General features: G+C 32.4%; 1 protein-coding gene across 1 annotated transcript; it reads right to left on the reverse strand.

The window, feature by feature from the left end:
- Positions 1-11,713: 11,713 nt before the first annotated feature.
- LOC117925388 (UPF0057 membrane protein At4g30650-like) lies at positions 11,714-12,331 on the reverse strand. The gene is made up of 2 exons (XM_034844388.1): positions 12,174-12,331; positions 11,714-12,054 (listed from the first exon to the last, which is right to left on the reverse strand). The coding sequence occupies exons 1-2, from the start codon at positions 12,261-12,263 to the stop codon at positions 11,926-11,928; spliced, it is 219 nt and encodes a 72-aa protein (XP_034700279.1). The 5' UTR covers positions 12,264-12,331; the 3' UTR covers positions 11,714-11,925.
- Positions 12,332-12,883: the final 552 nt, after the last annotated feature.

Below are 12,883 nucleotides of genomic sequence, written 5' to 3' on the forward strand. Positions count from 1 at the left end.
GGAGTCTAATGATCTAGACACCTTATCCATTGATGTACTACAAAGCAGTCTTTTGGTGCATGAACAACGCATGAATGGTCATTTTGTGGAAGAACGAGCATTGAAGGTTACTTATGAAGATCAATCAAGAGGAAAAGGACGAGGTTGTGGTGGATTTAGAGAAAGAGGTAGAGGTAGACAAAGCTTTGACAAGTCTACCATTGAGTGCTACAATTGCCATAAGCTTGGACATTTTCAATATGAATGTCCAAACAAGGAGATAGAGAAAAAGGCACACTATGCAGAAGCTAATGGAGAAATATTGTTAATGGCACATGCGGATGTCAAGGAAGCTAGCAAAGAGGAGTTATGGTTTCTTGACTCAAGTTGTAGCAACCATATGTGTAGCAACCATATGTGTGGCAAGAATGAGCTTTTCTCTAGGCTTGATGAGAGTTTTAGCACTTCTGTAAAGTTGGGAGACAATTCAAGCATGGTTGTGATAGGAAAAGGAAATATACGAACGTTTGTGAATGGAATTATGCAAGTCATCATTGAGGTGTTTTATGTCTTGGGATTGAAGAATAATTTGGTTAGTGTGGGATAACTACAAGACAAAGGGCTTGCAATTCTCATACAACATGGGAAATGTAAGATTTATCATCCAAAGAGAGGATTAATCATGGAGACTACAATGTCCTTAAATAGAATGTTTATCTTGCCTGCTCAGAAACTTCTAAAAGAAGAAATTTGTTTTTCTTCTCTTATAGAGGATCAAACTCAGCTTTGGCACCTTAGATATGGACATTTAAGTTTCAATGGCTTGAAGACTCTTCAGCAGAAAAGACTGGTGAATGGACTGCCACAATTTCAAGCTCCTTCGAAGGTGTATGAAGATTGCTTAGTAGGAAAACAATGAAGAGATCCATTTCCAAAAGAGAACACATGAAGGGCTTCTCAAATTCTTTAATTTGTGCATGCCGAGATCCATGGACCAATCAATCCCACTTCAAATAGCAAGAAAAGGTACCTGATCACTTTCATTGATGATTTTAGCCACAAAACTTCGGTTTATTTCTTGGTAGAGAAGTCATAAGCTTTCATCACTTTCAAGAATTATAAGATTCGTGTTGAGAAAGAAACTGGTTTATATATAAGATGTCTTAGCATTGATCGTGGAGGAGAATTCATATCACACGAGTTCACAAATTTTTCTAAGGAAAATGGCATACGTAAACAACTGATAGATGCATATACTCCACAAAAGAATGGTATTGCAAAGAGAAAGAACCAAACTATTATGAATATGGTGTGAAGCATGCTTTCAAGAAGAAAAATTCCAAAAACTTTCTAGCCTAAAGCAGTCAATTGGAATGTCTATGTTATGAATAGAAGTCCAACTTTGGTAGTAAAAGACATGACTCCAGAAGAAACTTGGAGTAGATCTAAACCATCAGTTGATCACTTTAGGGTGTTTGGAATAGACATGACTAATCTTGATGACAAGAGTGTGAGATGTGTTTTACTTAGAGTTAGTGAGGAGTCGAAGGCATATAGATTGTATGATCTAGTCTCTCAAAAGATAATAATAAGCAGAGATGCGAAGTTTGAAGAAGAAAACAGTGGGGATTTGAACAAGAGTCATGAAGAAACCATTATAGCTAATCTAGACTAGGGAAAAAGTGACAAAGAAGCAGTCTCAGTTAATACTGATAGAGGAAATATTGAAGTTGATAACCAGGACAATACAATGGAAAATATGGAGGGTAATGATTCAGATGAGTCAAATAAATAAAATCCACTTAATCCTAATGAAGGAAGAATTAGAATGCCACCAGCTTAGATGAGAGATTATGAAAGTGGAAAAGGTCTATCTGAGAAAGAAGACACTACATACCAAGCTTTGTTTGCCGGCAATGATCCAGTCTCATTTGGCGATGCTGTGAAAAGTATGAAATGGAGAAAAGCAATGGATGCAGAGATAGAAGCCATGAGAGGAATGATACATGGGAATTGATATATTTACCTACTGAAGCAAATAAAGTTGGGGTAAAACGGGTTTACAAGACAAAGCTTAATGAGAATAGAGAAGTGGATAAGTACTAGGCCCGGTTGGTAGCAAAGGGTTACACTCAAAAACATGAGGTGGATTATATTGAGGTTATTGCACCTGTAGCTCGATTAGATACAATTCGAGTGGTGATTTTTGTTGCAGCTCTAAAGGAGTGGACAATCTACCAGTTAGATGTAAAGTCAACCATCTTACATGGTGAACTAAGTGAAGAAGTCTTTGTCGAACAACCTCCTAGCTATGAACAAAAGAGCGATGAGCAGAAGGTGTACAAACTGAAAAAGGCTTTGTATGGACTTAAACAAGCTCCACGAGCTTGGTATAGTCGTATAGAGTCCTATTTTATGAGGAAAGGATTTAAGAAATGCCACTATGAACATACTTTGTTCATCAAGATTGGAAAATGAGGTAAGATCTTGATTGTGTGTCTCTATGTGGATGATCTCCTATTTACTGGGAATGATGAAATTATGTTCGCTGAGTTTAAGAAATCCATGATGCTTGAGTTTGACATGATTAATCTTAGAAAAATGAGATACTTTCTTGGCATTGAGGTGATGCAATGATCAGATGGCATCTTTATTAGTCAGAAGAAATACAAACAGGAGGTTTTGGAAAGGTTCAGCATGGACAAGTGCAATCCAGTTCACAACCCTATGGTTCTTGGATTCAAGCTTACAAAAAATGGAGATGGAGTGAGGATTGATAGTACTTTCAATAAGAAGATTGTGGGAAGTCTTATGTATTTGACTGCCACTCACCAGATGTTATGTTTGTGGTGAGTCTCATTAGCAAATTCATGGACTGCCCTACCGAACTTCATTTGCAATTAGCAAAGAGGATGCTAAGGTACTTGAAATGTACCATTGATTTTGGTGTGTTCTACAATAAGGAAGGAAATGAGGATTTGGTTGCCTACACAAATAGTGATTATGTTAGGGATTTAGATGATAGGAAAAACACTTCGGGTTATGTGTTTATGTTGAGCTCAGGAGCAATGTCTTGGTCCTCAAAGAAACAACCTGTGGTCCCCTTGTCCACTACTGAAGCTGAGTCTATTGTTGCAATTTCATGTGCTTGTCTAAGAAGGATATTGAAAGGTCTCAGCCATGCTCAACATGATTCTACAATAGTTTATTGTGATAACTGTTCAACAATCAAGCTTTCTAAGAATCTAGTGATGCATGGTCGTTGCAAACACATTGATGTTCGTTTTCATTTCCTTCGTGAGCTTTCAAAAGATGGAATTGTAGATATGGTTCATTGTCATACACTGGAGCAAGTTGCTGATATAATGACTAAACCTCTAAAGCTTGATGTATTCTTGAAAATATGTGATTTGTTAGGTGTTTGTTTGGATCCTAGAGTAAACTGTTTACTAAAACATTCAGTTTAAGGGAGGATGTTAAAGTATTTGTTTTAGGTAGTTTGTTACTGATTTGTTGGTATTCCCTATTGATAAGGGATGTATTGTTTAGTTTGATCTATTCTTTAGTCATAGACCATGTTTCTAGGACTATTAAAGGTGGATTACTTTCAATTCTATTTGAGTTATCTTCTTAAGGCTATTTATAAGCCAATAATTTATTTATTCGATAATAACATTTCTTAACAGAAACAAATTATTTTCAGCAAAAAACTAAAAAAATAAACACCCTTAAAATATTTAGCTTTTTTTAAATGGAAAAAGTAACATGTTGGTTTTTTTCTTTTACCTTTAAATGTTTAATAGAAATAAATTATTACAAAAACAAACAACTTAATACTTAATATTATTAAGCACTATTTAGTTTTACAAAACGAACACTGTCCTAGTTTTACTATTTTATTTTATGATGTAAGAATTGAATTAAAAATTATTTTGAAACAAAGGCAAAATTTATCATTATATTTAAAAATAATAAAAATAATTCACTTCTACTTTTTCTAAGACTATGTTTGATTTCTGATGAAAAAAAAGAAGGAAAATACAAGAAAAAAAAATAAAGAGAGTAGAAGGGAAGAAAAAGTGAAAAAATATATTTAAAATTAGTAAATTATTTTTATCTACTACTTCAAACTCATTTTACTTCTTTTTTTTTATCTTTTATGTAAAGATTAAATAATTTAAAAATGTATAAACTTTTAATTAATTTTAATTATAATCGATTGGTTTTCTTATTTTCCCCTCGTGAAGTCAAATGTGAGAAAATCATTTTTCTTAATCATGACAAATAAAATAAATAAATAAATAGAAAATATAAACTCATTAAAAATTCAATATATTTTAAAATTAAATAAGAAATTTTTATTTTTCTTATTTAATTGTGATGAAGGCCTTGTTTGGAACAACAATTTATTTTTATTTTTTTAATTGAGGTTGAAGCTAAAGTCAAAATCATGTTTTTGAAAAACAATGCTAATATTACAAAAGTCTTATTAAATCATTTTTTGTATAAGTCAAAATAAAAGTTTCACATAAATCAATATTTTCTTGATGTTCATATTAAACCATTTTATTAAATTATAATTTCTTTAAACAAAAATCATTCAAAAAATCTAATAAATTAAAATAAAAAATCATTTTCAATTTTTTTTATTTTAAAATAAAATAAACTCATGAAAAAAGTGACCCATGAAACATACAACCACCAGTTGATCACTATTTTTTCAGTTTAAATATTATTAATTTATTTATCTTTTTTTTTTTTTTATAACCATATGTTTGGTCAACAATGAGATTTGTCATAAAATATTGGCACAGCAACAAAGGTCAAAAGGCCTTCAAAAATTTAGAGGAGAAATAAGCAGGCATGAACAATGAACATGAAGGTGGTGGCAAGAAAGAAGGAAGAAGCTTCTGCTCCCAATCATTGCAGAGCTTTTGGACTTGCATGCATGTAAGTATTTGGATGGTGCCATGTCTTCTTCCATCTCATGTTTGATTCCCAACTTCACTGTCCTCTATTTCTTATACCTTGAGTTCTCTCATTCATGAATACTTTGATAATTATCAATCTCCTTTTGGGTTTGTGAAGGTTGATGGTATTGGAATTAGTAATTAATTACTAGAATTTTAGAAATTTTTTTTAAAAAATTATGAATAATTATTTATAAAAAATTAACCATAAAAAATTACACATCCCTAATATGCTAATCTTCCTTTTATCAAAATTATGTAGAACTTATTATGCCCAAAAAGGTATAACATTTTACCCATAAAAAAAAGGAAAAAAATATTCATTAGAAAAATATATAAGTTCATTCTAATTTTCAATGTAACTATCATTTCTATTAAAATCACAAATTAAACCAATAAAACAATCAAAAGTTTATAAGAAATTGGTGAAATAAAAAGTCTAACCTAAAGTTTCTATGAATTCAACTTAAATATAATAAACCAATTTCAATCATTTAACCTTGAGATCTTCGTCTAACTTGAATAAAAGTTTGACTTTCATTATGTGATCCATGATAATTTGACTCAATTTTAATTTGTTCAACCTACTAAGATCATAAATAAGTTTCGTTAATTCACTAACCACCCTATCTTACATTTTCAATTATTGGTTGAAGCTAACAAGAAGGCTATTTAATGCATTGCATGTCCTTATCATCGAAGTAATTAGAGTTGTGTCATCATGCTTCACTATTTTCCAACAAGAATATGATAAACATTCCATTATTTTTGGAATGGATGTAGTTATATGAGTACGGGAGGTATCAACTTTTATGTCATCAACTCATTACTTCATCTCGATCTAACTACTCCAAATTATTGGCAACTAACACGACTCCTTTTCTATTAGCACGGTCAACCAAAAACAATAATTAGACCATCAAAATGGAGAAATGGTCTGAGTCTCAAATCATTAGCATCCTTATGTCCCAATAAAATATATCAAAAATAACTAAGTAGATGAAAGCAATAAAAATAATCGTTCTCGAAAATTATATTAATATAGAAGTTAGTAACCTCAACAAATCTATTACACATCATACAAATGCAGAAGATGAGATGCAATGGCATGTTGGGGATTAGATTAAGGAAATAAAATGGTGGTTGATATAGCTTGAGTTGTACATGTGCTTGATTATTGATTATCATATATCAATCTCACTGACTCATAGTCTCCTCTCCATCAACTTTTATATTTCATTTTGGACAATCTAGGTTCCTAAAGTCATTTTGTATGTGCCAGTTCCCAAGTTTGCACTCTTCTCTACAAATTTGAGAATATTTTAGTAATTTTATAGTGCACTTTAAACAAATTCCAAGTAGTTACTCTAAACAAAGAAACAACTTACATTTTAAACAAATTAAAATCTATTCTATATCTAGTTTTTTTTCATGTGGATTGCATATGGTAATAATGTTATAGGGAGATATCTAACGAAGTTTTGCGTGCAAGAAGGTTGCAGAAAAATGTTAATAGCAACAAAGTAGAATTGATAATTATATGTATATTATTTCTTATTTTATCATTTTTCTTAAGTTTTTCTTAATATTTAAGTTTCATCAATTTTTCTCTTACTGATATTTTTTGTTAAAATTTTACTCATATTTCTCGATAAAATCTAACTACCATTGTCTCCAAGAAAACCAATATTTTCATCCAACTTCAATGAAAAAATAAGGTCATGGTTTTTAAAACACGTTTAAGAACTAAAAAGCAAAAAATAGTTTTCTATTCTTAAAAATAAAACACAAATATTTTTAAAAAAACATATTTCAGTTATTTTCAATTGTTGATTATGAATAAAGTTTAAAAACAGGTTAAAAACATTTTGAGTTCTTAAATAGACTTTTGTTCTATAAAACATCAACAAATAATTTTTAAAAACTATTCTTCAAAACTATGTTTGAAAATACTTTCGAAACCCCACCCATGACTCATTCAGCCCCAGTGGTCCTAAAATTAATTTAATTTTTATTTTAAATAAAAGCTCATAACCCCAAATGAAAAAGTAAGTGACCCGTGACTCATACAACCACCAGTTGACCTCTCTGTTTTCAGTTTAATTATTTATCTAGTTTGTTGATATCCTTATGTTTGGTCACCCATTAAATTATTAACAAAATATTGGCATAGAAACTTAAGTCAACGCATTCAAAAATTTAGAGAACAAATAATTAACCAGGCATGAACATGAACATGGTGGCAACAAAGAAGAAAGGAATAAGCATTTTAATAAAAAGTAGCTTCTTCTCTCAATTATTGCAGAGCTTTAGAGTTGCATGCATGTAAATATATGGATGGTGGCATGTCTTGATCCATCACAGTTTGATTCCCAACTCCACTACTTTTTCTTATGCTTTAGTTTCTCTCGTTCATAAAATCATTTGATAATTATTAATGTACTTTCGGGATTTTAAACTTCCATGGGAGGGTCCCCAAGGATTTCTTAGTCTGAAGGATGATGAGGAACATGTTGATGCCCTGCAATTGAATAAAAGAGTTTGCAAGAGAGGAAGAGATGAAACCCAGTCAAGGACATGGCGAGTCAAGGACATGGCGTGTAAATGAGATTGTTAACCATGTAGACATATTTTAAAATTGCACAAGCCTATTAGGCTCAAAATGGACAATATCCATATAGTTGATTATAGATCGTTACAGAATCGTATTAAAGTTGATCCCTAACCTTGATGTGGGCTTTGTTTGTTTGGCCACACAAGGGTGTCTATCTATTAGGTTCCGCAATCTCATGGGACACAATGGGACATACGAGGATGTTGTACTTGTATGGAAGATAATTGTGATATCTTACATCGGACCATTGTAAAAGAGCAAACAATATCTACACAAAATATTTTTTTTAACCAAGCAAATGGACATCTATTACAGCTTCCAAAGCCTGAAGAACATACTTTTAATGGTTATTGTTGAGTAAATACAGTAGTACATCAACTGAAATCAGCACAATCTTTAGCTTTTATGATACCAAATGAACTGCAATACATGAGCTTCACCCAAAGTTTAGAATCATTTTGTACCACAAATTTATCATGAGTGCTTACTAAAAGTGACCTAACACACAAGTTCATGTGATTGAAATTCTGAAACTGAGGCATGACCTATACGTACCACAATGTTCTAGTGCCTCTACAACTAAAGTAACAGCTCCAAAAATCTAGTCGTCGCTTCTTTCTACTTTTCTTAACAATACGCAAAACAATTCACTCTTTAGAACTGGACAGAATTTCTGGCCCTAGGGCAAAATTAAACCCCTCAATGCAACCAAAATAGTGAAGAAATTTCCAAAGAGGACAAAAATTGAAAATTGATAAAAAAAATTATTCAGAATGTTTTCAAATAGACAGGCAATTTCGTTTTGAATATTGGAACACTTCTGCTTTGAGAAGGGCACAGAGAAGAATGTTGAATAGCATTGATGATGAAAAAAATTGCATTAGACCAGTCCAGAATATGTGGTAGCATCTCCTTTACAAGCTAACTTATTATTACGGGGCACCAATCACTACACAACAGATCACAAGCAGTCACAACATATCGAGTAAAGTTGAAACCCAAAAAACAAATGCAATGTCCAGAATATGTGGACAACATCTCCTTTTACAAGCTAGCTTGTTATTATGATATAACAATCGCTAAATAACAGGCCACATGCAGCCATCAAAATATCAACCAATGTTGAAACTTGACAAACACACTTCCTAATCCCCACAAAACGCATGTGCTCACAAGGCCAATTATCCTACCTAGGATTTCATTTATTCCATAGAATTAATCATAATCTTAAGGGTGACATAGTATTTTTTTCCCTAAGTTGAATATTTGGAAACCTACTCAGGTAGTTTTATTAGTTTAATGACCTAGTTTATCGATTCCAGGCATGTTGAAGTTGAGCTTTAATTTGGATGTATGGATCTTAAACTATGAGGCCTAAGACATCTTAATCTTTTCCACACCAATTAGAGCATTACTATACCTACTTTAATTCATTATCCCCATAAAACGTTACTACAACCTGAAGAATAATGAAGGCAAAAGGAAAGATTCCTTGATTTTGCTCTTTGTAATCTTTAGATTGTGAGGCAACCAATCTACCATTTAGATTTTATAAAATCCTCTTCTGCAGCAGTATATCTGAAATTATACAGGGTTTAAGGAATCCATGTTGGGGGGGAAGAATTTTGGTCTTGGACCCATGGTAGGAAGAATATGAAGTGATTTAAGGTAAAATATGGTTTTCATGATGGTTTGATTATCAAAGAAAAGTTTTTATGCAGGGTGATTTGCATAAATATTTCGATACTTCATTTTACAGTTAGGAAGACTATTTATGAATCAAAACTTTCAGACTACATGTCTCTTGACTCTTATGGAAGAAGAATGTTGAGCATGCTATCAAGCCATATCCAAGTCCTAATTTAGAGATAATATTGCTTTGGGAGTTTGTTATATTTTATTTCCTTAGTTTAGTATGAAAACTTTTGAAAAGATAAAGTTTGGTTAGACCCTGAACCTGGATCCACAGGGTCTAAGGGCAATATGGTCAGTCCATTTAATAAATGCAAGGCCAGAAATATAAAAATCTTCAAGTTGAAGGTGAAGCAAACTACTAATACCTACTTAGAGTAGTGAAGAATAGAGCTTACTAAATGAATAACAAACATACACTGAGGCTCTATTTGGATTGGCTTCTTGGCAGCCAAAAGCCCTTTTTAAAAAAATAATAAAAATTAATAGCATCTTCTATATGTTTTTCGAAGATTTTAATAAAGGCATTTCTAACTTCAAAAAGTGTTTAACACATATACGCAGATGATATTATTTTTCTTGTTTATTGGAAATGTTTTTACCAAGATTGCCCCTTTTAAAAAATTATGACTTCAATTTCAGCATTAACTTCTAATTAAATCCAAATACAAAAAGCTATCCTAGACAAGGCTTAAGATTTCAAAACTTGCCATACTAAAACTAAGGGAATAAAAATTAACAAACAAACAATCTCACCACTAAAGCTAGGATTCAGATGTGGTCTAAAACATACTTGAACATCCTTATCTCATAAAATGTGACCTTAAAGTTTTAAATCCATAACTATTCTTCTAAGTGTTAAGTTACTAAAATACTCAAAACAATCTCACCACTAAGCTAAGATTCGGACACGGTCTAAAACATACATGAACATTTTTATCTCATAAAATGTGACCTTAAAGTTTTGAATCCATAACATTAAGTAACCAAAATATTTCAGCAACCCACCTTACCTAAAACTTTCCTTTATTGATCAAATCATCATGAAAACCCACCAAAATATACATTAAATCATCCTACTTCTTCCTAGATGGATCCAAGATAAAATTATACCCTCAACTTAGACTTCTTTAAATCATGGTTCAAAGTTGCAGTTGTGGTCATGACCATTGACTCAAAGGGCCAAGAGGCTCATCGGTCCTAGCGTCTTTCACTTGAAATCAGACAATACACAAAAAAAATAATGGCTATAAGATTTGGTCAAGGAGATTTATCTCTAGTCAAATTTGAAGTTGTTATGCACCAAAACATTTTCAACCCAGAGAAGATGACTTTGCCATGAGAGAGATTGGCATTGTTGATGGGAATTCACTGGAGGCAGCAAAGGAAGCCAAAGGCAAAGTCAATAGAGGCAAGGAATGGGCTTGAATGAAAAAGGATTTCATGAGAAGGAAAAAAAGAAACCTAATGTTAAAGCAAATGGCAGGGGAAGAAAAAAAGGGTAAAAAAGGCTGACAGTGGTGTGACAACAGCTCCCAAGTTAATGAGGGCTAAAAGAGATTGGAAGTGGGCATTGCTCATCTGAAAAGCTTTAATCCTCCAGAGTGCCTACACATTACCCTAGTGAAGCTGAGTTTCTTTGGTGAATCAAAAATTTTATTCAAGGTACCTAGTGTAGTTGTAAAGAGAAGAGGTCCCATGGTTGGCTGCAGTAAATTACTGAATTAGTTCACATTAATTAAGGACACAAGACAATGATTTCACAGACTGTCTGGAAATTTTATAAAGTAGCAAGATCAGACAATATGTTGCAAGATTTCTGCTTCAACTGGAAGCCAACTCAACCTTGGTTTGAACTCTCCTTCGATTGGGCTTATGTTTTTGCAGTATTTGAACCACAGCAATGCAACCTTTTACTTTTGAGCATGTATACCAACAAGCCATCCACATACCTCTCCAACTAGTTTCAGGTTTTCCCAAATAGCCTCCAAAAACTTCCTCACAAAACCAACTACAAAATAAACCATTTCAATTCTCTCTAGAGCTACCAAAAAGATAAAATTAAATTGCTACAATTGGCATACAAACTGCTGGCATACTTTTCTAACATAAAAAACCAGGACTCATTGTAAAAACCAGACAGCAATAATAAATATCATTGTAGCAGTAATTCAAATGTAAGCACAAAATACCGTGATTTATACCCAATTGAATTAAGGTAAAAACCTTGTGAAAAACTTATTTATAAAATAAATAAATAAACCCAAAAGGATCCCTTCAAATTGGAGATCACAGTTCCTAGCATTGATTTAGACTCTAGGTATAATAGATTCCAAGGGCTCCAAATCCACGATAATATTTCCATAGAATCAGAGTTCCAGAGGAAATAAAACTCGGTAGCAGGTACAAACCTTCAAATTCATCTGTTAAACGATCAATTAACTTTTAGACGTAATCATAACTGCAATTTTTTACTTCTTTAAATTGCCCAAAACATATACCTCCAAAATACAGCAAGCAAGCCTCAAATTCAAAGTGTAATTATTAAATACTGTGAGTCAAAAGCAAAATCCCCAACCAATCATGAATATTCAAACACCAGAAACGGATTCAACAGACAGTAAACAGATTTAAATCAAAACATTACAGAGGAAAGAGTCGAAAGAGAAACTAGGCATTGAGAGGGCGCCAGTAGTAGTCATCGGGATCGCGATCGACGAACACGATCACATAGAGAGCGTAGATTATTCCGGGAATGTAACCAAGCAGAGTGAGGAGCAAGCAAATACAGAACTCAACCTGCGAAAAACACAGAGATCAGTCAATCAAGCAATAGGATCCGTTTGGATGCCAAGAAAAACACGAGGAAAAGCAGAGGAAAAAAAAAAAACCAAAGCGGGAGCAAGAGAGAGGCGTACGCTGCAGCAACCATGTCGGAAGCAGACACCAACCGGAGGAAGCAAGATCGCAATTAGTATTTCGCAGAAGATTTCGCAGCGAGTGGCCATCGCGAGAGGGAATGAAAGAAACGCTTGGAAGAGAGCCGGGAGCCTTAATTGCGAAGAAAACAAAAGAAATGAAGGTTTGAAGTCACATTCACATCCAGTGAGAGTGGTTGGGAAACGTCAAGCTGACCCTACCTCAGCATGATATTTTTTTCCTTGACGATTTTTCCAAAAAAAAGAAAAACGATATTATATGAAAAATAAAATTTTATTCTTGCCAAAAATTTTTAAAAAAATGGATAATAGAGATAAAATTATGACGTGGAAAATTTTAAAACAATTATGGAATTAAATATCACAACAAAAGATAGTTTCCAGGAGACTTGGAATTTTTGTGAAATTGAAGAACGTGAAAATAATGGAAAATGAGTATGGGACGATAATTAAAAAAAGATAAAAGTATTAATAATTGAGAATATGAAATCTTCATAAATAAATTTCCTTATAAAATGATTTGAAATTTGAAATTGTTGCATCCAATTAAAACTGACAATTTAAAACTTATATTTACTTTTATTTCATTAATTCAAAATTTATTATAAATTTAATTAATTACTCTCTAAATAATATTTATCAAAATTGAATATAATCAAATTTTGGAAATGAATTTAGAATTAAGGTGA

Source organism: Vitis riparia, chromosome 11, assembly GCF_004353265.1.
Source record: "Vitis riparia cultivar Riparia Gloire de Montpellier isolate 1030 chromosome 11, EGFV_Vit.rip_1.0, whole genome shotgun sequence".
Classification (NCBI taxonomy): Eukaryota; Viridiplantae; Streptophyta; class Magnoliopsida; order Vitales; family Vitaceae; genus Vitis; species Vitis riparia.